Source organism: Marmota marmota, unplaced genomic scaffold (assembly GCF_001458135.2).
Source record: "Marmota marmota marmota unplaced genomic scaffold, marMar, whole genome shotgun sequence".
NCBI lineage: Eukaryota > Metazoa > Chordata > Mammalia > Rodentia > Sciuridae > Marmota > Marmota marmota.
In genome coordinates, this window is record NW_026000101.1 from 17596990 (window position 1) to 17621575 (window position 24586).

The following is a 24586-nucleotide window of genomic DNA, read 5'->3' on the forward strand; positions in this document are numbered from 1 at the left end:
CTTGAAACATTTTTCATTTCTTTATGGTGAAAAGAATTCTAGATTTTTGAGATATACAGTACATAATTGTTATCTATAGTCACCTTACTGTGCAATAGCACACCAGAACTTCTTACTCCTATTTAACTGTACTTTAGTATTCAATGATTAACTTTTCACCATCCCTCTCTCTCCCCTACTTTTTGTAGCTTCTGATAACCACTATTCTGCTTTCAACATCTGTGAGATAACTTTTTTATATTTTGCCTGAGTGAGATCATGCAGTACCTATCTTACTATGCCTGGCTTATTTCAGATTGTCCTTTCCTTGCTGAATAATATTGGAATCTTTCTGAAAGTCAATTGACCTTATATTTTAGATTTTATTTCTAGGCTTTTGTATTCAGTTGGGCTATATGTCTGTCTTATGTCAGAAAATATATATATATATATACACACATACACACACACATACATACACTCTCTGTGTGTGTGGTGCTGGGGATTGAACCCAGGACCTTGTGCACATGAGTTAAGCACTCTACCAACTGAGGTATATCCCCAGCCCTCTATATTGTTTTAATTGCTGTAGGTATGTACTGTTTCAAAGTCAGAAATTTGAGTCCTCTAACTTTACCATTTTTTGAGGCTATTGTGACTACTCAGGGCCTTTTGAAATTCTATATATGTGATTATCAGGATGGTTTTTATGTTTCTCTGAAAAAGGATGTTGGGGGCTGGGGTTGTGGCTCAGTGGGAGAGTGCTTGCCTCACACATATGAGGCACTGGGTTTGATCCTCAGCACCACATAAAAATAAATAAACAAAATAAAGATATTGTGTCCATGTATAACTAAAAAATATTCTAAAAAAGAAAAGGGATGTTGGGACCTTAAGAAATATAAATATTTCATTAAATTTGTAGTTCCATTTGGGTAATATTGATATCATTATTATGTTAAATCTTCCTATCCATGAATACAGGATATTTTCCCATTTACTTAGTGTTCTTTAATTTCCTTTAGCATTTTGTTTTGTAGTTTTCAGAGGAAGCATCTTTCACCTTTTGGTTATAATTTTTCCTTAAAAAAAAAGTGTTTCCCCCCTTTTTTAGTACCAGGAACACTTAACCACTGAGCCACATCTCCAGCCCCTTTTTTTTTTTTTGTTGTTGTTGTTTAGCCAAATTACACTAAGTTGTTTAGGGCCTTGCTAAGTTGCTGAGGATGACTTTGAACTTGCAATCCTCCTTACTCAGCCTCCTGAGCTGCTGGGATTACAGGTGTGCACCAAAGCACCCAGCAAAAGTATTCTTTTAATACCTTTATATTTGATTGTAAATGAAATTACTTTTATAATTTTCTTTTTTGTATTGCTCATTTGTGGTATATAAAAAAACACAACAGAATAGTATGAAAAAAGAACCTCTCTACAACACTTTATAATTAAAATGCCTAACATGCAAGACAAGGATAGAATTTTAAAATCCTCAAGAGAAAAATGTCAAGTCACATTCAGAAGCAAACAAATCAGATTCACTTCTAATTTCTTAGCATAAACTCTACAAGCCAGGAGGACTGGGAATGATGTGTTCCAAGTACTGAAAGAAAATAATTGTCAACCAAGACTGCTATATCCAGCAATGTTATCATTCAAAATTGAAGATGAAATAAAAACCTTTCAAGATAAGCAGAAACTAAAAGAATTCATGACTTCTGAACCAGCCTTACAGAACTTAAAGAAATACCACACAGAGAAGAAATAAAAAACTAGGGCCAGGTGCAGTGGTGCTTTCCTATAATCCCAGAGGCTTAGGAGGCAGAGGCAGGAGGATCACAAGCTCAAAGCCGGTCTTAGCAAAAGTAAGGCACTAAGCAACTCAGTGAGACCCTCTCTAAATAAAATACAAAAAGGGGCTGGGGATGTGGCTCAATTGTTGAGTGCCCCTAAGTTCAATCCCCAGTATCACCCTCCAAAAAACAAAGAAATAAAAAACAAGCTGGGCGTGGTAATGCACACCTATAATCCCAGCAGCTTGGGAGGCTGAGGCATAAGGATTGCGAGTTCAATGCCAGCCTCAGCAAAATCGAGGCACTAAGCAACTCAATGAGACTCTGTCTCTAAATAAACTACAAAATAGGGATGGGGATGTAGCTTAGTGGAGGAGTGCTCCCGAGTTCAATCCCCAGTACTCCCTCAAAACAAACAAATACCAGAGCTCACCAAAGAATAAATTTTATTTGAAGAGTAGCTTAGTAAATGAGAAACAAGACAGAATTAAACACATTAAATAAATCATAATGGCAGGAATTAATAAACAGCTCTAAAATAACATTAAATATAAATGGTCTCAATTCTTCAATTAAAAGACATAGGCTGACAGAATGGATTAAAAAACAAGACCCAACTATATGTTGTTTGCAAGAGATGTACCTTAAAAGCAAAGACAGCCACAGACTGAAAGTGAAAGGATAGAAATTGGTATACCATGCAAATGGAGCCCCAAAACAAGCAGGAGTACTTATTCTTATATCCAACAAAGAATATTTCACCCCAAAATTAATCAGAAGAGACAAAGAAGGTCACATCATATTGGTAAGGGAACAATCAAACAAGAAGATACAACAAAAATAAATATGTATGTCCCAAATGTGTGCGAAACTAATTACTTAAAAGTGATACTATTCAAATTGAAGGCCCAGAAAGACCCCAGTACAATAATACGGGTGATTTCAACACACTTCTCTCACCATTAGAAAGGTCATTCAGACATAAACTCAGTAAAGACTTCTTGGATCTGAAAAATGTTATAAATCAAATGGCCTAACAAACATCTATAGAATATTTCATCCAGCAGCAACTAAATACACTTTCTTCTCAGTGGCTCATGGAACCTTATCCAAGATAGAGCATATTTTAAGCCACAAAGCTACTCTTAGCAAATATAAAAATATTGGGCTGGGGTTGTAGTCAGTGGTAGAGTGCCTACCTAGCATGCATGAGGTATTGGGTTAAGCACAATAAATAAATCAAAATGGCAGGATACCACATAAAGGTAAATAAATAAAATGAAGGTATTGTGTCCATCTAAAACTAAAAATAAATAAATAATTTTTTAATCTTTTCATCTTATCTGATCATAATGGAATGAAATTAGAAATCAACATCAAAAAAACTCCACAGAAATTATATAAACACATGGAGATAGAACAATGGGTGATAGGAAAAAATCGAAGGACTCAAATGTGAATAATGATTCAACTTACCAGAATCTCTGGGACACTATGAAGGTAATTCTAAGAAGAAAGCTTATAGCTATGAGTGTTTACATAATAAAATCAGAAAGATCCCAAGTAAAAAACCTAATGATGCATCTTAAGGCCCTTGAAAAAAAAATCAATTCCAAAACCAGTAGAAAGAAGGACATAATTTAGATTAGAGCCTAAATCAATGAACTTGAGAATAAAGAAAATACAAAGGATTGATGGTATGAAGAGTTGGTTCTTTGAAAAGATAAATTAGGTTGATAAAACACTTAGCTGGTTTATACACAAAGAACTTAAAATCATCATACACATCAATGACACAGCCACATCAATGTTCCTAGCAGCTCAATTCACAATAGCTAAACTGTAGAACCAACCTAGATGCCCTTCAACAGATGAATGGATAAAGAAACTGTGGTACATATACACAATGTACAGCATTAAAAGAGAATAAAATTATGGCATTTGCAGGTAAATGGATGGAGTTGGAGAATATCATGCTAAGAGAAGTAAGCCAATCTCAAAAACCAAAGGCTAAATGTTTTCTTTGATAAATGGATGCTGATTCATAATGGGGGAGGGGTGTGGGGGAGAATGGAGGAACTTTGATTTGGCAAAGGGGAGGATGCGAAGGGGAGTGGACATTGGGGCAGAAATGATGGTGGAATGGATGAACATCATTACCCTAGATACATGTATGACTTCATGTGTGGTGCAACTCTACATCATGTACAACCAGAGAAATGAAAAGTTGTGCTCCATTTGTGTACAATGAATCAAAATGTATTCTTCTATCATGTATAACTAATTAGAACTAATAAAAATTTAAAAAATAAAGTTAAAAAAGAGTACAAATAATAATAAATGCTGGAGAGGATATGGGGAAAAGGAATACTTCTACACTTTGGTGGGACTGTAATTAGTGTAACCACTGTAGAAGTCAGTGTGGAGGCTCCTCAAAAGACTAGGCATGGAATCACCGTAAGTCCTAGCTATAACACTTCTTGGTATTTACGCTGAAGAATTAAAGGCATCTTATTATGGTGATACATGCATACCCATGTTTATAGCAGCACAATTCACAGTAGCCAAACTATGGAACTAGCCTAGGTGACCATCATCGGATGAATGGATAAAGAAAATGTGGTATATATATATACACAATGGAGTTTTGTTCAGTCATTAAAAAAATGAAATTATGGTATTTGCAGGAAAATGGATCAAACTAGAGACCATCATGATAAGTGAAATAAGTCAAACTCAGAAGGTTTAGGGTCATATGTTCTCTCTCATATGTGGAAGCTGGAGAGGAAAAAGGAACACAAAGGGGTGGATCTCCTAAAAATTAAAGGGAGATCAGTAGAGAAAAGGGCTCAAGGGATGAGAGGCAGGGAAGAAAGGAGGAAATACTGGGTAGTAATATTGGTCAAATTATATCGTTTCTCCATTTGTGTACAATATGTCAAAATGCCATTCCACTATTAATAAAAAATTAAAAAATATATTGTTACATATTTTGCATGTACAAAATATGTAGCAGCAAATCCTATCAATATGTACAAATACTACTATAATGCAAAAATGAGGACCTAAAAAGAAAAACACTGATTTTTGTGTGCTGATCTTGTACCCTGAAATTTCGTTCAGTTTGTTGATTTGCTCTAGTGGCTTTCTTGTGGATTTTTTTTAGGATTCTGTGTATATAGGATCATGTCATCTGTGAATAGAGATACTTTGACCTCTTCATTTCTAGTTTGGATGCCTTCTCTTTCTTTTTCTTTTTGTCTAATAGCTCTGGTTAAGGTATTCATTGTTATAATGTTGAATAGCAGTGGTGAAAGTGGGCATCCTTTATTTGCTTCTGATCTTAGGGGGAAACTTTCTGTGTTTTTTGTCTATGAGTATATTGCTAACTATGCATTTTAGAAAATAAATAGCATTTATCAGTTATGGCATGTTCTTTCTAATCCATGTTTTCTGAGTTTTTATCAGAAAAGGGTTGGATTTTGTTAAATGCTATTTCTGTGCAAAATTATCGTGTATTTTTCCCCCTTTCATTCTGTTATATGATACAATATGTGACTGTATTTTCTCTTATTCAAATAATTTTTTAGTTCTCAATGGACCTTTACTTTGCTTATTTATATGTGGTGCTGAGACTCTAACCCAGCACCTCACACATGCTAGGTAAGTGCTCTACCACTGAACTACGACCCCAGCCTTGGATTTTCTTATGTTGAACTACCCCTGCATTTCTGGAATAAATCCTATTTGCTTACGGTGAATAATATTTTTAATATGCTGCTGAGCTCAACTTGCTAATATTTTGTTGAGGATTTTTGCATATATAAAACATAAGGGATATTGATTTGTAATTTTCTTTTCTAATGAAACTTTATTTGTCTTTAGTGACAGGATAATGCTGACTGCGTTGACTAAGTTAGAAGGTTTTCTTCTTCTTTGGTTTTTTTGGAGGAGTTTGAGAAAGACTAGTGTTAAAACTTCTTTAAATGTTTGGTAGAATTCACTAGTGAAGACATCAAGCTCAGGACTTTTCTTTGTTAGAAGGCTTTTATAGTTATAAACCTGTTGAAATTTTCTATTTATTTTTGAGTCATTTTAGGTCATCACTCTCTTCTCTTTTCTTCCCTTCCCTTCCCTTCTCCTCCTCTTCCTCCTCTTCTTCTTCTTCTCCTTCTCTTTCTTCTTCTCCCTTCCTTCGTCCTCCCGCTCCCCCACCTCTCTCTGTGATTTATTATAAAGAACTGACTCACTTGATTCTGGAGCCTGAGTTGGCAAACTAGAGATCCTAGAGACCCAGGAGAGTCAATGGTTTAGTTCCAGTCTGAGTCAAAATGCCTGAGAACAAAGAGAGACTTAAATGTTAACATCATTCCAAAGCACTCAGAATAATATTTCACCAAATATCTGGGAGACTTTTGGTCCAGTCAACACCATCACAGTGTGTTTTCAGGAATTTGTCTTTCTCTTCTAGATTATATAATTTGTTGACATACAATTCTTTGTAGTATTCTTTTATAATCCTTTCTTTCACTGTAAGGCTGGTGGTATTGTCCCCACTTTCATTTCTGATTTTAATAATTTAAGTCTTCTTTTATTCTTAGTTAATATAGCTAAGTTTGTCAATGTTTTCCAAGTTTTCAAGCAACAAAATTTTGGTTTTATTGATTTTTCTATACTGTTTATTTTCTATTTTATTTATTTCTTATCTAGGCTTTATCATTTCATTCTTCTTGCTCAGGACTTAATTTTGCTCTTCTTCTTCCAGTTTTTCAGATTGCAAAGTTAAAATGCTGATTTAAGATTTTTCTTGTCTTTTAGGAAAATGTAGATAATTTCAGTTATTACAATTTCTTTTCTTTTTTCTTTTTTAGAGAGAGAGAGAGAATTTTTTAATATTTATTCTTTAGGGCTGAGGATGTGGCTCAAGCGGTAGCGCGCTCACCTGGCATGTGTGCGGCCCGGGTTCGATCCTCAGCACCACATACAAACAAAGATGTTGTGTCCGCCGAAAACTAAAAAAATAAATAAATATTAAAAAATTCTCTTTCTCTCTCTCTCTTTAAAAAAAAATTTTGTTCTTTAGTTTTTCGGCGGACACAACATCTTTACTTGTATGTGATGCTGAGGTTCGAACCCAGCGCCGCTTGCATGCCAGGCGAGCGCGCTACTGCTTGAGCCACATCCCCAGCCGTATTACAATTTCTTATAAGCACTCCTTTCATTGCATCCAATAAATTTTGGTGTGTTGTATTTACATTTTCATTTGTATCTAAGTATTTTATATTTTTTCTAATGATTTTTTATTTGATCCATTCATTATTTTATGGTATTTTCTTTAATTTCAATATTTTGGAGAATTTTCCAAATTCCCTTCTCATTTGATTTCTAATTTCATTTCATTAGGGTCAGAGAACATGCTTTGTATGATTTCAATCCTTTTATTGATACTTGTTTTCTAACTTAATGTTTGGTCTAGTTTGGAGAATATTCCATGTGTACTCGAAAAGAATGTGTATTCTTTAAAGTGGAATGTAGTATTTGTGTCTATTAGACCTAGTTAATTGAAAGTGTTGGTCAAGTATTGTACTTGATTGTTAAACTTCTGCTTAGTTTTTCCATTATTGAAAGCAACTTATTGAAGTCTCCAACTATTATTGTTGAGTTGTCTATTTCTCCCTTCAATTCTGTCAGATTTTGTTTCATATATTTTTGGGTTCTGTTGTTAGATGAATATATGTTTATACATTTTCTATCTTCTCAATGAGTTGACTCCTTTATTATAAAATATCCTTTTTTTTCTTGTAACAATTTTTGTTTTCTGATATTAGTATAGCCACTCTGTGACTTCTCTTTCACTGTTTAAATAGGTTATCTTTTCCCATTATTTATCTTTTAATCCATTTGTCTTTAAATCCAAAGTGTTTTTCTTATAAATAACATGTAGTTGGATTATTTATTTTTAATTTATTCATATTTAATGTAGTTACTGACACAGTAAGATTTATGTCAACCATTTTGCTTTTAGTTTTTTGTACATCTCATTTTTCTCAATCGCTCTCTTACTGCCTTCTTTTTTGTTTAATAAATATATTCTGGTATGTCATTTTAATTACCTTGTCATTTCTTTTACAATAATTTTTAGTTGGTATTTTATGGATTACAATAATCTTAACTTGTAAAAATTTTCTTAATTTGTTCTAATAAGTTTTATCTTTATCTTAACAAACATAAGTTAAGAAGCTAGTTTGAACTAATACTAACTCCATTTCAATAGTATAGAGAAACTTTGCTCCTATAGAGCTCTATTTTCTTCATCATCCTTTGTTCTCTTTTGGGCATAAAAATTATATCTTTATACATTCCCATTAATACATATTTGTAAATATTGCCATATTCAGGTGTCTTAAATAATATAGAAGAAATAATTACAAATAAAAATATATTTATGCTATATTTTTATTTTATTACTATAATTACATTTACCAGTGCTCTTCATTTCTTCATGTAGATTTGAGTTTCTGTCTAGTTTCCATTATTTCAACATGAAGGACTCCCTTAAATATTTTTTAATAGGGTAGATTTGCCAGCTAATGATTTAAAAATTTGTTTAGTTGTAGATGGGCACAGTATGTTTATTTATCTATCTATCTATCTATTTATTTATTTATTTATACGTGGTGCTGAGTATCGAACCCAGGGCCTCACAAGCACTCTACCACTGAGCTATAGCCCCAGCCCCAGCAAATGATTTTTTTAGCTTTTGTTTATCTGGGAATGTTTTGATTTCCTTTGCAGTTTTGATAGGTAGTTTTGTTGAATATAGAATTTTTCTGCAATTCTTTGAGTAAGTCATTCAATGCCTTCTGGTCTTCATGGCCTCTGATGACAAATAAGCTGTTAATCTTATTGGAGATCCTTTGTATGTGATGAGTCATTTTTTTTCTTGCTTTTTTTCAAGATTTTCTGTCTTTTTTTTTTTTTGGTACCATGGATTGAACCCAGGAGTGCTTAATCACTGCCACATCCCCAGTCCTTTTTATTTTTTGTTTTGAGACAGGGTCTCACTAAGTTGCTTAGGGCCTTCCTAAATTGCTGAGGCTGCCTTTGACTTGCAAACCTCCTGCTTCAACCTCCCGAGTTACTGGGATTACAGGCATGCCTCACTATGCCCAACCTGTCTTTGTCTTTTGATAGTTTGATATGATGTCTAGCTGTGGATATCTTTTTATTATCCCACTTGGAGTTCATTGAGCTTTTAGGGTGTACAAATTAATAAAAGTTTTTCACCAACTTGGAAAGTTTTCAGTTGTTATTTTTTCAAATATTTTTGCTCCTTTCTTTTTCTCCTCTCTTTCTGAAATTTTCATTATTTATACATTATTATGCTTGATAGTGCTACAGGTATTATAGACTGTTTTTCTTCTTTCTTTTTCCCTTCTGTTCCTCAAATTGAATAATCTCAATTGACCTATCTTCACATTCAGTGGTTTTTGTTCTGCTTTTCCAATTCATTCCTGTGCTTCTGCCAAATTTTGCATTTCAGATACTGTACTTTTCAACCCCAGAGTTTCTATTTGATGATTAAAAAAATTTTTTTTTGCAGTGTGGATTGCTCTTTATTGATAATCTCTATTTAGTGAGACATCATTTTCACGTTTTTCTCTAGTTTTTTAGACATGATTTTCTTCAGTTCTTTGAATAGATTTTAAATAGCTGATTTATAATCTATCTAGTAAGCCCAATTTCTGGGCTTCCTCAGAATCACTTGATTATTTCCCCACTCCACCCTATGTATATGCATAGGACATATTTTTGTTTGTTTGTTTCTCATAGTTTTGTGTTGAACACTGGACCTTCTAAATAGTATAGTGTGACTTCTATGGAAACCAGATTCTCTCCTCTTTTCAGGGTTTATTGTTGTTATTGTTTGTTTGTATAATAATTTTCTGAACTAATCCTATAAATTCTGTATTGTTTGTTGTCTGGGGCCAGTGACCAGCCAATGACTGCAGAGAGATTTCATTAAATAATTGGAGTGGATGTGTCTCCCAGTTCTTGTTGAGGGAGTGTGAATTCACAACACACTTCTGGCACTGTTTTAGAGTTACTTGCTGACATGCAGGACACCACAGGCTCTCAGCCACTGTGGAGCATTGAAGAAAAACCAGGGCAGCTACACAGTCCTTAGCTACTCCCAAGTCCCAAACCTGGGGAAGCATTATAGAAGTAATAAAGCCATATATTGTAGGGTCTCCTCTTTATGTATAGTAAATACTTGGTGATTATGTACTGGTTTCTGATTACTGTTCTACACTAGAGTGTCCATTTGTTTAATTCAGTATAATCTCTTAATGCCCATCCTCACCCCTCTCCAGTTTAAATACAGGCTAATGTTTCCCCACTGCTTCCCCAGCCCCTACTTAGGTCCACCTTCAATCTTCATTCACCTTCTTATTTTATCCACTCCAGGTTAATGCTTCTGCAGTATCTTTTCCTAAGACCCAGGATGAGATACAGTCTCTCATCCCAGCTTAAACTGAATAACTGCTTCTGCAAAAGTAGAATGAAAATTTCTGGGTTTTGCTCTCTTTGATCTAAATATCTTAGTCTTCTGGCTCCTAAGTGTTTTTGTTTGTTTGGTTGATTGGTTGGTTTTAGTTTTTGGTTTTTGGTGTAGAGTTGGGAATCAAATCCTTGGTCTCATACGTGCTAGGCAAGCACTCGACCACTTAGCTACTGAGCTAGATCCCAGATCTCAACTTACAAGTATAATCTGGCCTTACAGATCCATGTGCAATTTTCCATTCTTCCTAGATAATTTCCTACAAGCAATAATATTTGTAATCAACCAGAGTCTCACCTTTGAAAGAGCCTTATATAACACTGGTGCTTTTTGATCTGCAGGACCAAGGGTCTCTGGCACTGATGCAGTCTCAGGACACTTAATAGATAATGCTCAGCTAAGGAAAAAGCATAGGTCCTATGAATACACTCTAGGTATTTATAGGTTAAAGCAGTGAGGATCAAAGAAAGATTTGATTGGACACCCAAGAAGCTTCTATGTGAAGGGCCTAACAAAGTTTCAGTTAGGGAATGATCTAGGGAAGAGTCTGAGGCATAGATTGAAAAACGGTCCCAAAGGCATGGAGGAGTTGGTAGTGTGCAAAGTTACCCAGGTTTTAGGGACTGATTTAAGAAGAGAGAAAAAACAAAAAACCAAACAAACAAAACTTGTATGTCATTCAAGTAATGGATCATGAAAATGACATTAATGTGTTCAGGAGAGAACTAGACCAGAAGAAACAGGAAAATATCCTGAAGTTTTACTTGAGCAAGAAGATGGACAAATCTATCAGAGTAGGTCCTTATAGAGATGTATTCATGTTCATGGCTTACTGACAACCATATACTGTCCTCTCCTGGTAAGTTCTATAACTGCTTGGAAACTAGACTTTCAGTACCCTCAGTGAATCAGGAACACTGCCTGCATAACTATTGGAAGTTTATCTTCCTTGACTCAAGAATTACACACATATTAAAAGCCCAGATGTTATGGTTTTTAGTGTGGAAGAGGTAGAACTTACTTTTCAAGGTCTCTGAATCCATAAAACAGTTAAAGTGATATAAGTCCACTCATGACCCCTTTCCCAGACTACCTTTCTTTTTTAGCCCCCCCCCCCATGTTTTAAGCATAGATAAATCAAGGTTGTTTAGCTCCTTGAAAGAAAGTCTTAGGCAGGGAGATTAACACCATAAAAAACTCAGTCCCTGGGCTGGGATTGTGGCTCAGTGGTAGAGTGCTTGCTTAGCCCGTGTGAGGCACCACATATAAATAAATTAATAAAATAAAGGTTCATCAACATCTAAAATAATATTTTTTAGAAAAACTCATTCCATGCCCTGGATAGTCCTTTCCCTGTCCCCTCAGGTATGAGCCAAAAGTCTAGAGGGCTCTGAGGTACTTTACGGTCATGGGTTCACAGAGAACTCTCAGTCCAAGGAAGAGAGAAGACAAACTTTTTGGTTCATGACACTGTTATCATGGATAAACTTTGTTGGGGATAAGAGAGACAGTCAGTCCAGAGTCATTCCAAGTCAAAAAATAGCAGGAAAGGACCCAAGAGATGAGAGTGGAGTTGCATCCCATCAAAATGCAGCCATGGAGGAGCAGTGCCCAGAGGTGGAGGTCAGAGAGGAGAGGATCTGAAGGGGCTCACCACAGACAGGAACATCTTTTCAGTTTCCTCTTTAGGAGAAGGTTACAGAGACTTATGAATTCCTTCAAGGGCCAAAGATGCAAGGGAGAAATGAAGTCCAAGGAGATCCCTAATCCATGATTGGAAGATGTCTGGGAGCCAGTAAGCTGAATTTGTCTAGTAAATTGAGAGGTCAAAATCTCTAGCGACCAAGAAATGCCCTTCCTCAAGAGTGCCAGTGGTCTAAAATCCAGGATGGCCAAGTCTTAAAGAGAATATTATTGTCATCCCAAATGAGCAAATGATTTTTATAGTTCTTTCATTACAAAATTACACAAAAATATATTCAGGGGCTTGTCAAAGTGAGAAAACTTAATAAAGTGGTTTAAAGAGTAAGCACATTCCCCCATCCCATCTTTATTGTCTTGACTTCTATAAAGCTCTGTGTGTATATGTGTGTGTATGTGGGGTTGCACAAATATTAAAGGACCAGAAAATCCCACACAGCCTCTAAGAAAGGTGAAGTTCAATTTGCAGGTGAAGCTACAGAGCTGGCCTCAGGGCATTTCAATGAAGTGTCCCTTACTTCAGATAACCTGATTTCTAGGATCTTCTAATCCCATCCTCAGTGTGTGTTCCATGAAGACATGAAAATTTCCCAGGTCCTGTGTTTTTATATGAGGGCCAGAGGGAGAAGTCTAGCTTAGCAGATCCAGATCCCCAAAATTCAGCCAGGACCAGAATTTAGCCTTGTGTAAAGAGAAGGTCTTCTCTGGAGCCCCAGAGCAGGAGGGCGTGGAGTGGATATAGGATTGGGGTCTCCCTGCCCAGGCCAGGGGATTAGAAGACACTCTTGTGAGCAAGGTTCCTTACAAGGAATAGCCCCTGGCAAAAATAACTGGGGTAATAGGAAGAGGATCCTTTTCCAATGACTCCGTCCTGGGATGAAAGGTGAGGCAGCAAGGTCATGGTAAAGCCCAATCAGTGTCCACTACTGTACAGGGCCAGGCTCAGCTGGAGACAGCACTGTCTTTATGGCACTGAGAACACTTGAGCTCAGGAGCACATAACTGTCCTGGGCCTGATTCTGGAGACGAAGCCATCACACTTGGAGGAAGGATAATCCTAGGAGGAAGTCCAGGCCCAGACATCTCCTGTGGAAGGGCCTCCTGTAGCCCAAGGGCTCCTTCCCACCCAGACCCAAGGGAAAGGACAGGGACACCATCATAAAGGTCACTCAGGCCTTGAGAGCCAGAGTTGTCTCAGCAGGGACTAGCAGTTCAGATACCAGGACAGATATCTCTAGAAAATTGTGAGATGCAAGGATCGGCAAATAAATTCAGTACCTCCCATGGGGCCCATGTCCCCAACCCAGACTCTGCCAGCTCCAGCCAAGGATTCCAGGAATCTCTAGCTACCCTTTCTGTTGCCTGACCTTGGTCTCTGGGGATGTCTCTCTTTTGGTCAGCCGCAAAGTCCTCCTCCATCCCCTTCTAGGAAGAAAATTTCTCTAATTCACAGAAATTTTGGACAAGAAGAGAAAATCTATTCCATGTCATGTTGATATATCTTCCAAAGAGGATGGTCTCTGTTTCTTATGACCAGGGATTTTTTTTTTTCTTCTCAAATGGTCTGATTCTTCTAATATCTGAGTGATATCTTCTATCTTTCTTGTGTTTGGGTACATGTTTTAGAAATCCAGAGTCTGAGTTTAGAGAAAAGAAGGAGTAATCCTCAACTTATATCAAGGGCCTGCTTGGGCTTCTCAAAGGTGGCCTGGGCCTTGGAGGGAAGTTCACAGTGGCACTACACACCTGTCCCCATCTCAGGTTAGTTGCTCCTGCTCAGAGGCCATATTTTTAAAATACTTTATTTTTTCCATAATACTGTCATTACAAAAAAATACAAAAAAAAAACTACTATAAAAACATTCAGGGGCTTGTCAAAGTGAGAAAACCTAAATATCCCACCCCAGGACTGGCTAAAGCAGTCTGCTCCCAGCTCCTTCACTATTTGATTTTTATACAACGGTGGGAGTGGGGTGGGGTCACATAGGCATAAAAGGGCTGGAAGTTCCCCACACAGCCTCTAAGAAGGATAAGAAATAAGTAGCTTCACATATCATAAAAGTGGGATTTGGAAGTTTGGGGTGGCTAGACCCTGAGTTCAGAGGTGTGGGGAGAAACCTGTGACCCTGAATCTCCTGGTGAGAAATAGCTGCCACCCAAAGCCCTTACCCTTCTTGATGAAGGCTGGGAGATGGACCCTGCCCCACCTCTTAGCTTTATACCTTAGGCCCCTCTTCCTTCCCTCTGCCCTTGAACACTCTCAAAGCAGCAGTGAGGACAGAACTTCCAGCTCTGTACTGTGTAGACTGAGCAGCTGTTAGGAGGCTGCTGAGGGCCGGTTTACCTCCCTATCCCAAATGAAAAGTGTCTTGTGCTCAATGGCCCTGTTCATGGATTGCAGACTGTTCCTTCCTATCTCGTCTCCTCTCTATCTCCTGGAGAGGCACAGACAGCTCCAGGGCTTTGTGTGCATGAATATGGGTGTGATAATCTTGGACACTATGGACCTGGGAGTGGGGGAATGAAAGCAATATCCTTTCTATCCTCTTCCTCCCCCAGCAGGAGGACACCAAAGGGAAGGGAGAGGAAAGGGATTAGCAAGGCCAAGAGGGGAAAAAGGACATGCTATTTACAGGCGTGGACAAGGAATCTACATCTTCAAGTAGCTCTCAAGTCACTCTCCAGCCACTGAAGTGGGAACTGGATTCAAAGCTAGTGACATGAAAATTGACCCCTGGCCTGGGCTAGCTAGCTCTCCCCACCTCCCTCCCACTCCCCCAAAGCAGCCCAGCTCTGAAAGGGGTCAGGAATAGGAACATTGTCCTGAAAATCAGTGTTTTTTTTGCATTTTAGAAAAACTCGCCAGTGTCCAGTGGACATCAAGCTGGGTGCACATCGGGTGGGGTGAGTGTGGGGTATTGCTGTGGTAGACTCTGCACTAGCTTGGGCAGAGCCTAGGAACAGGGTAGGTGCTGCTTCAGGATCTGTCGTGTCTGTGGTGTTAATCTGTCTGGGAAGCGAACTTTGAATTCCACAATGAGGTCTCCCCGCTGAGTGGGCACCTTGGGGAAGGGAAGGCCTTCCCCACGGAGTCTCTTCACGGTGCCTGGCTTGATGACATCATTGCAGGGTAAAGGGATCACCCGGCCATCAATGGTGGGAATGTTCACGGTGCAGCCACACAGTGCCTGGGCAAAACAAAGCAGAGAAAGAGGAAAAGGTGGGGAAAAGTTAGTGAGAAGAAAGGAGAAAGACTGAAATGGGGAAGAAAGTGCCACATGCTAAGGAGGTAGGGAGTTTCCTGTTACCCACACAACACACACACACACACACACACACACAAAATCTGAGCAGGCCTCACCTCCTTAAGGCTTATCAGGGCACTGTAGAGCACATTGGTGCCATCTCGGCGGAAGTGTGCATGGGGCTTATCTTTGAGCACGAAGACAATGTCAGCAGGGATGTTGTCAGGTGTGGCATCACCCTCTTTGGGGAAGGTGATTTTGGTGCCTTCCTTCCAGCCACGCTTGATGACGATGTGCAGGATTTTGTCCTCAGTGCGCACAGTTCGCCCATCAGGGTTGAGGCGCCGTCTAGTGATCTTCATGCGTTTGGTGGAGCCGTGGTAGATCTCTTCCAGGGACACCCTCAGCTCATGCACCACAGGTGGGTCCTGAACCTTGCGTCGGGGGTATAGTGGTTCTGGGGCTCGCCTTGGACCCCTACTAAGCCCATTGAAGCCAAAACGGCCAAAGGCACCAAATGGGTCCTCATCTTCATCCACATCCATGTCATCTGGGTCAAAGCCACTAAAGGGCCGAGTGGAGCGGCTGCTGGCAAAGAAGATATCGAAGGGGTTGGAGCCACCAAAGAAGGAGGCAAAGGTGGCATGGGGGTCCCCATGAAAGGTGTAGTGAAAGGAGCCACTGGAGCCACCTGACGTACCACTGCCGGTCTTCAGGCCTAGAGGGGAGGAGAAGTTAGGGGCATTTTGGCCCATCCTGGCCCCATACCAGTCTCTTCCCTCTGCCCTCTAACTCATAGTTCCTGGGCCTAGGGAAAGAAGCAACCTTTAACTTCAGAGAGGGCCAGGCTAACAGTAATAAAACCTTCTGGCAAGATTAATTAATACTCTTAATTAATTACATATTAAATAATAATGTATATCTTGAAGTTTGAGGAGGCTGGGTTACCATTAGATGAAAAAGTCAGAAGTAGGGGACTTAGAGGATGTGACTTTCAGTTCTGTCATCTTTTCCATGTACTCATGGCCCAGAAATGTCTTATAAAGCCTTGAGTGGCTGGCCTGGTGTTACATTACAAGTCATACCTGACTCCCAAAGCTCTGCTTTTATTTCCAAAGACATGCAGGGCAAGAGGCAATCAGGCAGGATTTGACCACACAAGGGGTTAGTAAGTGATCTGCCCTAGATGAGATGGGGACACAATCTAGGAGGAAACCCACTTTTACTCTGCTTCTAGTAATGCTTCCTCTTTTCTTGACTCATGCCAAATGGGAAATTAGAAAGGCTCAAAAACTCAGGAATGATTTTTCTAGAAGTTCTCAAATATTTCATTCTCATACTCTGCTTACAGTGCTGCATAGCTACAGGGAGTGTCATTCATACATTGTTCAGACATAGACTACAATGGAAATGGAGCTCCCTCAAGTTATGCAACATCAAGCCCTAGGACCCACACCTAATGTAGACAAACCACCATGCATGAATGGCTGGCACCTTGCAGGCTGTGACCCCAGGTGCTCTCTCTGGAGTCAGGTCCTGTTTAGGGTTCAGATTCCTGGATGGCACCTTCATGGGTGTGGTGGTGATGGTTATGGAAGTCCTGGGGGCTATGGGGAGGGGATTAACATTGAGAGCTGATCCAGAATAGGTAGATGCTGAGGTGGGGCCCAGGCTAGAGGAAAGTTTCCTTCTCTTTGAGGTCTTTTATCTAGAATTTCAATTGGACATATAAACCTGAGCCTAAATTAGCCTCATTTCCTGGGACCACAAGGGTAGATTTGGGTTTCATTAGAGGGGCCAAGTGTCAGGCAGTTCAGGTACTTGTAGCAGCCACTCCTTCACTTCTCTGTCAAGACTTAGGGTCTGTTCTTTCCTCCTATTAAGTGATTATCAAGCAAGTTCAAGAAGCTTGGCAGAGCTCAGTGAGAGAGGGATGTTGAACTGATGATAACAGAAGGGGGTAATTCTCCCTGTGGGGATTCCTCCTTGACCACCACCACTCCCTTTTCAAGCTAGGAACAACTTGTCCCATCCCAGAGCTGCACACAGACTCTATGTGCACAATTGTTCTGGCTGGCTACTGTGGAGGGGGCAGGGTGGACAGAAATATAACCAACATTTCCAAGGTGGCCTCTCCCTCCCCAGCTGGGTGCAGCCTTAGGGGCCCCTGGAATGAAAATCTGCACCAGAACCTGGTGTCTGGGCTGATTCTGAGCATTGCCCTACACTTAGGCTTGGGCATGCAAGTGGTGGTAAGGTGAAGTTCAGGGTAGCTGTCCCCACTCCAGCCTGCTTCCTAAACAAAGGTGAGGCTGAGTGGAGGAATGCATGCAATTCCGAGACAGGTCACATGGTGGCATGGTGTCTGCACAGCTTCCCTCTTTCCCACCCCTACCATTCCCATTCTTCTACCCCAGAAAAAACAATTTTTTTTTTTCTTAGTTGGGAGAATGCTAGGGACTCCAGGAGGTGGCTGGCAAATTTGGGAGTTGGTAAATCTAGGAGGCAATCAGAAGAGATAAAGGGAACTAGAAGCCTGGAGAAGAAGAAGGAGTGGGAGGACTGGGACACACAAGAGGATAAGGGTAGAGAGAAATGGAACACAAAGCAAGGAGGATGGAAAAAGAAAAAAAGAACATTCCTTTGAGTCCCCGATCAGTACAGTATATACCATTAACCCATTTCAATTTGAGGATAGGGTGGGGAGGGTGAAGAGGAGGAGAATGTGAAAGAAAGGTGGGGAAGAGGGATAGTTCCTCCCAGGAAGGAGAGTCCTCAGCTGTGACAATGTCTCTTAATATAGCCTGACAGGTGCCTGTGGCTGGCGGGTGGCAGGCAGCCCTGAGGGGCAGGCCCAGAATTAGCAGCTACATCATGCCCGTGGGATGTGCTGGGAGGGGCCACCCTCTCAGAGCCTTTATTTGGGCCTTTCCTGCCACCCGCCCTGTGTTTGGCCACCAGCTGCCCCTGGGAGGGAGTAAGATGCCAGTAGCAGTTCCCCTTCCACCCTTGGATCCCTGCCACTTCCTCTGGGAGGCAAAGCTCCATTTCTGTTCTCCTGGCCTAAAGTGGGCTGGGTTGGGGGGAGGGAAGGGGATAACCATTTCTACTCTGGGCTCTCAGGGTTAATCCCCAGGCTGTTTAAGGGGCAGACTTTTATGCTGATGAATGTAAATGCTCTGTCCTCAGAGAGCCACAGGCACCCTTTCCCTCACCATTCCCATCAGCCAATGAAGCAGCAGGGACTTCAGGCAGGACTAATAAGGCTGGGAAGGAAAGAGGGAGCAGGGAGGCCTCTGGCTCCTGCTTCAGACCTCTCTAAGGCCCGAACTAGAGTAGGGTGGAGAGAGGCAGGAAGAACAACAGTAAGCTGAGGTTAGGTGGTCTCCTCTCTCCCCGGGGTGTCAGTGCTAGGAACATTTGCCACTCTCACCCCTGCTCAGTTCTCTACTATGAGAGCCAGTTCACTCAGGACTGTTCACTTCATCCAGACAAACACAGGGGTCTGGGACTGGGCTGCAGTGCAGCCCTCTTACCTTCCTCCCCATACTGGTCATACAGGCTCCGTTTCTTAGGGTCACTCAGCACATCATAGGCTTCTGCAATCTCCTTAAACTTCTCCTCAGCATTGGGTTCTTTGTTCTTGTCTGGGTGGTACTTCAAGGCCATCTTCCTATAGGCTTTCTTGATCTCATCCTCGTTGGCCCCAGATGAGATCCCAAGAATCTTGTAATAATCTTTTCCCATTACAGCCACTGGACCGGCACTGGTCTCCTTATTTCTGAAAGAAACCCAGGGCCAATCCTTGGTGCCCTTATTCTCTACTGCTCAGAGCCCTGCTCCCAGTGATCCTGCAATCCCTAAATGACTTCCTGTTTGACCTTCAGTAGGTCATGCCTGTTCTGTGGGCCTCGGTCTCCCCATCTGTAAAATGAAAGGTTTAGACTAGATGATCTCTTCCAGCTCTGACATCCTAGATTTCGTGAGTCCTTCCTCAGCTTCTGGGTTTTCCCAGCAGGAAGCTGAAGGTTATGGCCCACTTGTTGGGGCTAGGCTGAGGCCCAGGCCCTTGGGCCAGACTGAGGACCCCTGAGGTCCTTTTGAGTGAGGAGGCACCGTGGACTGACAGACCACACACAGAAGCTGGTGAAGGTCAGTGCACTGGGTGAGGTCACCTGAGCATCGTGGTCTCCTACGCCACACCTCAGGCACAGTGCCCAGGCTAAGGGCAGCTGGGGCAGTGGCACAGGCTTGGGTCTTTGGCCAGCTGTCCTGGACAGCCAGGCTGAGTCAGAGTATGGGTGTCTAGAGTCTTCTCTGCCATTGGAGACCCCAGGTCTCCCTACCCGTCCCCCAGACTATGCTAAGCTTCACGTGTGACTCAGATCACAGGGTGACTCACAGTCTTAGGAAACTGCTGTTTCCAACACCCTCATTAGCAGGGGGTGGCAATGTCCTTCCCCCAGTGAGGGCAGCAGTTGCCTTTACTCATTTCCCAGTGTCTACACACAAAGCTGTGTGTAAAGACTTGTCTGTGCGCCCGAACACCAGTGTTTGTGAATAGAATTGTCTGAGGATAGGGCCTTTTAAAACCTTAACTGCTAGGAGACAGCTGGGCACTAACCAGTAGTCCTTAGTTAACCTTCCCTGCAAGACTCTTCTTCCCACTTGCCTTGTAGTTTAGAATCTGGCCCAGAATTGGACCCACACTCCTCTGATAACCCCTTTTATGTGGGTGCAGGGGCATCTGTTACATGAAGAAGAAACATAGGGCTCTTATTCTTCTACTTGAATCCCTCCTCCCCCATACATGCATCTGTGGAGGATATGAAGGGAAGGGGGCTTTCCTATATCTAGAGCTATCTGGGGGAAGGACCAGAAGCCATTCTCTTGCCCTTCTGAGACTTGGCCAACTCATGCCAAAGCTAGGAGAACCAGAGTCTTTCTAGCAATGTCCTGGGCTGGCAGCCATAGCTGAGATCTGCTTCTCTGCCTCTGACTGCTTCAACGCAGTGAGGTACACAGGGTGTCCTGGCAGCAGTGAGGACTGTGACTTGGTAAGGGGGAGGCCTCCAAGGCCCCAGATAGGCAGGGACAATGGCCCTAGCTCTTGCCCCCACAAGGCTCACTGAAGGTGGCTGGATTGACTCACGGTGCTGGGAGTCACCTCACTCTGATGAAGAGAAGGCACCATAAAGACACTCCCCCATTTCCCCACACCAGCATGTCACGTCTGTGGGGGAGACTGGCATTGGGGGAGGCAGAGAAGAAAGAGCATCTGAGGGAGGGTGGCCATTTTCAGAAGCAGCAGTAAAAGCCATCTGAGAGGGAGCTGGGGGGTGGTCTGCCATCTCTGCCTCAGCCCATACCTTCTTTCCCCTGGGACTGGGAAGGAACCCCAGAACATCAACAGGGTGCCCCAGAAAACTATAGCAGCTTCTAGGCAGAAGGCAAGTCAGAACAGCTTACCAGTCCACCCACTCTTCTTTTGCTGTCCCTGCATTACCTTTTCACCCGGCCAGTGTCCTCTTTGGCACCCACCTGCTAGCTATTCTAGACTCATAATTCTCTTGTCTCCACAGACACAGGGCAAACTCACTCAAAACCTGCCTCTTTTTCCTTCTTCTCCTTTCTACCCTCCCTCACTCCCCCTACCCACAAGCCGCGTGGTACAATGACAAAGGAGCCCCATGGTATGGCACTGCCTTTGATGGAGAAGAATGAGGAGGATTTAATGTAGAGGCAGGAATGAAAAACGGGGAGAAATGGCAAGAGGGCCTATTGAGGTAATAAGGGAGGAAAACTGTTGATATAAATGAGGTATTGATGGAGGGAAAATAATAGGGGACAAATGGAAAATGGGTTTTGATGGGTGGAGAGCAAGAACTGTAGGAAGTTGAAGTGTTGGAGATGTTTGTGAAAAAAAGGATTTGAGAGATGAGATGAATGAGGGGGTGCAATTCATTCAAATGGACAGGTGAGATAGAAGGGGGTTCTATCATGTAGTTGAGAATGAGATGAGGAAGCAAAGAGGTGATGCTCAGGAATGGCTGATGTGGAGAATTTGACTTGGCATGGGTATGAGCGCCCTTCTCAGGAGGGACTTACCGAAACTTTACAAACCCATTCAGCGTCCACGCTCGAAGTTTTAAGGGCTCCAGCTGAATTTTAAACATCAAGCTGGCTAAGAAGTCTTCTCCCCAGAAGTGTGGGAAGCTCCGGAAAGCTCCTCGAGCCTGTAGTGGGGGTGCTGCTGGGGGTGGGCAGGAGAGCACTGTGCGCTTAAACATGCCCAGCCAAGCCCCTCACCTCTGATTGCTCCACCGGAGCCTGCTTGGAATGCTGCAGCTCTGGAAGCCACCTCCTCAGATTCGTGGAGGCCCTTGCCCAGCAAGGCCTGTCGGGTGCTTCAGGAGCTGGACCTGATCCCCAGGTGCTGAGAGTGAAGGCCGAGGGTCCAGTGGCCACCTGCTGTCAGCTGCAGCAGTGTCTGGCTGATTGTGAGTGGCTGTGTGGCAGTGTGACAGTGAGGCTGGCAGTGGCAGCGTGTGCTTGTGAGTGGCAGTGTATGTACCTGTGACAGGTGTGATAGTGAGGGCCTGAGAGACAGCGAGCTCCTCTCGCCTATCTGGGGAGGACCCAAACCCAATACCCAAGAACCTACTCAATGAAGTCACTGACGGGGAGTCTCCTCCCCCGCAGATGGGCGGGGAGGGGCGGGGCAGAACAGAGCCTGGCCAGGACAAAAGGCGCTGCGGGGAGAGGAGGGGAGGGGGTTCCGATGGGCGGAGGAGGGGGTCGGTGATGTCACCCGCGCTGGCTGGCTGGCCTGCTCAGAAACGCCTCCGCCAGATAGAACCCAATCCGACCCGATACGACCCGACCCTCTCCCGGCTCAGAATCTGGCTGGCGGGAGAACCAAGCCTGGGGTGCGGAAGCTAAGTACCTTACAGACCCCCGATTTCCCAGTCTCCGCACCCCAACAGCAGAAGAGCCGATGGGCCCTTGGTGTCCCAACCCCCGATACCAAGACCCCCGATTCCGTGACACCCCACTCCCGGGACCCCTGAGTCCTGGCTCAGCGCCCTCACCGGTGGGGAGCTGCGGGTGCCGCCGCGGTCCGTCACACAGCCGCTGCCCCCTCCCCCGGCTCCGGTTCCCGCCGCCTCCACTAGGGACAGGAGTCCCCTGCCCGCCGGCCGCAGACAGCGGGACCGGGAGCCCGCCCCCACGGCTCCGCCTCCGTGCTATCCATTGCACCGTATGCCCGTCAGTCAGCTAAGCCTTTGCTGTGATTGGGCAGCTTTCAACGAGCGGCTCAGTGTTAGCCACACCTTCTCCGCCCCTGTCACCCGGCCACACGCGCACACATTCCGGGCAGTGATTGGTGTGGGTCTGATTGGTGCCCTCTGGGATCAATCAACCACACCTCTTCGTCATCTCGTCGTGTCATTGGTGAAAAGGATAGAGGGTGACAACTCCACGCGCCCTTTGATTTTATTGGTTCGTCCGTAGGACTCAGACCCCTGCCAGGGGGCAACTATATTAGTCCAATCTCCAGTTTGAGAAGGTGGGACGTACTGGCCATCGCTCGAATCCTGGGAGAACCTTCTGGAACTCGTGCAACGTCAAAGGCAGCCTTAAAGGAAAACTGCGCCCACCAGTTGGCCGTGGCACCAGGCATTCTTTCCTTTCTTCGTTTAGGAGAGTAGGAGGGAGAGAGAGAAAGAGAGAGAATAAAGCACTCCGGGAGGTGTAGTCCCTGGACCAGGGTTAAAGAGTCACCCGGAGTTACCTGTCTTCCTTAGAACTGTGAACTGACCTCGTCCTGACCTTATTTAAGTTTACTTTACTTGGACCTGGGGTTGACCTGACATGGCCTAACTGAATCTCATGTTTGTAGAGTTTAGGTGCCCTTCCACTCTCTCCTTTATCAGTAAACTGGCCTTTTGCACCAGGAGTGACACCTCCATGATTCTCTTCCCAAGCAAACTGCCTTTCCATCCTCTCAATAATCCTTTCACCCTAGTTCCCTCCTGAGTAGCTGCTTCTCAGCAACCCCCACAGCTTCCATTTCAGGCTACTTATAATCAATCTTTCCTTTTACTTCTTCTTTGAGAGTTCCTAAATATTAACCCTTTTTACTTGCTCCTTCCTTATCCCTTATCATCTCCTGACTGTCCTCCCCCCACCCTTTCTGTCTTGGCCTCTTTCCCCCCCTTTTATTTTCTCTCTCCTTATTTTTTCTCCCCCCACCCCTCCTCTCTTTCTTGTCCTATTCTTAATCCTACCTCTTTATCTCTGGTCTCCCTTATCAGAGCTTCCCCTTTAACCTTTCATGTCAGTACCCCATGATACCCTTTCCTAACACCCTCAGACTCTCCTATCTCACCCCCCCCTTAAATAATTAAATCTCAGCTCTAGTGTCCCCCATGCTCAGAGCAGGCGGGGCTGCGGAGGCGGTCGCCAGCGGAAGCCGCCGCTCCAGCAGACACGGAGCCTGGCGCCCACGTTACTGTCTCCCAGGCCCATCTGTGCTCGAGGGAGCGGGGGTGGGTAGGGGGTAATCTGGGGGTGAAGAGGGGGAGGGGATCCTTTTGGGGGTGTCAATGACAAGGAAGGGCCTGGGAAGAAGCTCTTACCACTTTCCTGAGTTTTCCAGAGAGAGTTTAGATACCCATGAAATCATGCAAACTGGTTAGAGCTGGAAAAGCAGGCTTGGAGTACCTAGGCCCCAGAATAGAGAATGAGAAGGGTCTAGGGGTCCTGGGGTCAGGTCTCTAGTGTTCTTCATCTGGGCCTTCTTTTATGGGGCTCCCCAGTGTAAAGGGTGTGAGTTTAAAGTAAGAAAGGAAATTAGGGTGAGAAGAGTATGGAGAGGAAGTGGGGTTAAGGGATGAGGAGGGGGTGGTGAGATGGGATGATCAGTATGAGATGAGGGAGACATTGTTGAGGTAAGGAGGATGGGGGTGGGGAAGGGAGATATGGTGGGAGGCTAGGAGGGGAAAGGAATGAGGATGGAGAGGGAGGTGGGTTGGAGGATGAGGGGAAGGGATAGAGGGAGGGGATGTCATGAGCCACATAATAATGGGACAGGGACATGGGGTAAGATGGAATGAGGAAGGGGAAGGACAGTGGGCAGTGAAGAGAAAGGAAGTGTGACATGGGTATGGGAAGGTTGGCATGAGGGAACCCAGGACTGATGCTGGCTCTTCAGATCTGAGGGCTTTCACTCCCCTTCCTCCTGACTCCTGGGGGCCCAGGCTGTGGGTGGCTGTGCTTCTTCCTATTCCAGTTTTGTCTCTTTT

General features: G+C 43.2%; 1 protein-coding gene across 8 annotated transcripts; it reads right to left on the bottom strand.

The window, feature by feature from the left end:
• Nucleotides 1-13819: 13819 nt before the first annotated feature.
• Nucleotides 13820-22523, bottom strand: Dnajb5 (DnaJ heat shock protein family (Hsp40) member B5). Of its 8 annotated transcripts, none has more exons than XM_048783449.1 (5): nt 22370-22516; nt 21588-21852; nt 18815-19059; nt 15395-15996; nt 13820-15221 (listed from the first exon to the last, which is right to left on the bottom strand). In XM_048783449.1, the coding sequence occupies exons 3-5, from the start codon at nt 19023-19025 to the stop codon at nt 14988-14990; spliced, it is 1047 nt and encodes a 348-aa protein (XP_048639406.1). In that variant the 5' UTR covers nt 19026-19059; nt 21588-21852; nt 22370-22516; the 3' UTR covers nt 13820-14987. The 8 variants fall into 8 exon arrangements, with proteins under 8 accessions (XP_048639406.1, XP_048639404.1, XP_048639405.1 ...); XM_048783447.1 differs by lacking the exon at nt 21588-21852 and adding an exon at nt 21387-21531 and having other exon boundaries at nt 22370-22502; XM_048783448.1 differs by lacking the exon at nt 21588-21852 and adding an exon at nt 21387-21528 and having other exon boundaries at nt 22370-22493.
• Between the last annotated feature and the right edge of the window lie 2063 nt (nt 22524-24586).

Excerpts from the sequence above, each read along its gene's own strand:
- Dnajb5 (XM_015492397.2), bottom strand. The coding sequence starts at position 21,568 with ATGTTTAAGCGCACAGTGCTCTCCTGCCCACCCCCAGCAGCACCCCCA. Across the intron at positions 15,997-18,814 it reads TGACCAGTATGGGGAGGAAG|GCCTGAAGACCGGCAGTGGT; the intron begins GTAAGAGGGCTG and ends CCTCCCCTCTAG. Across the intron at positions 15,222-15,394 it reads CCCTGATAAGCCTTAAGGAG|GCACTGTGTGGCTGCACCGT; the intron begins GTGAGGCCTGCT and ends TGTTTTGCCCAG.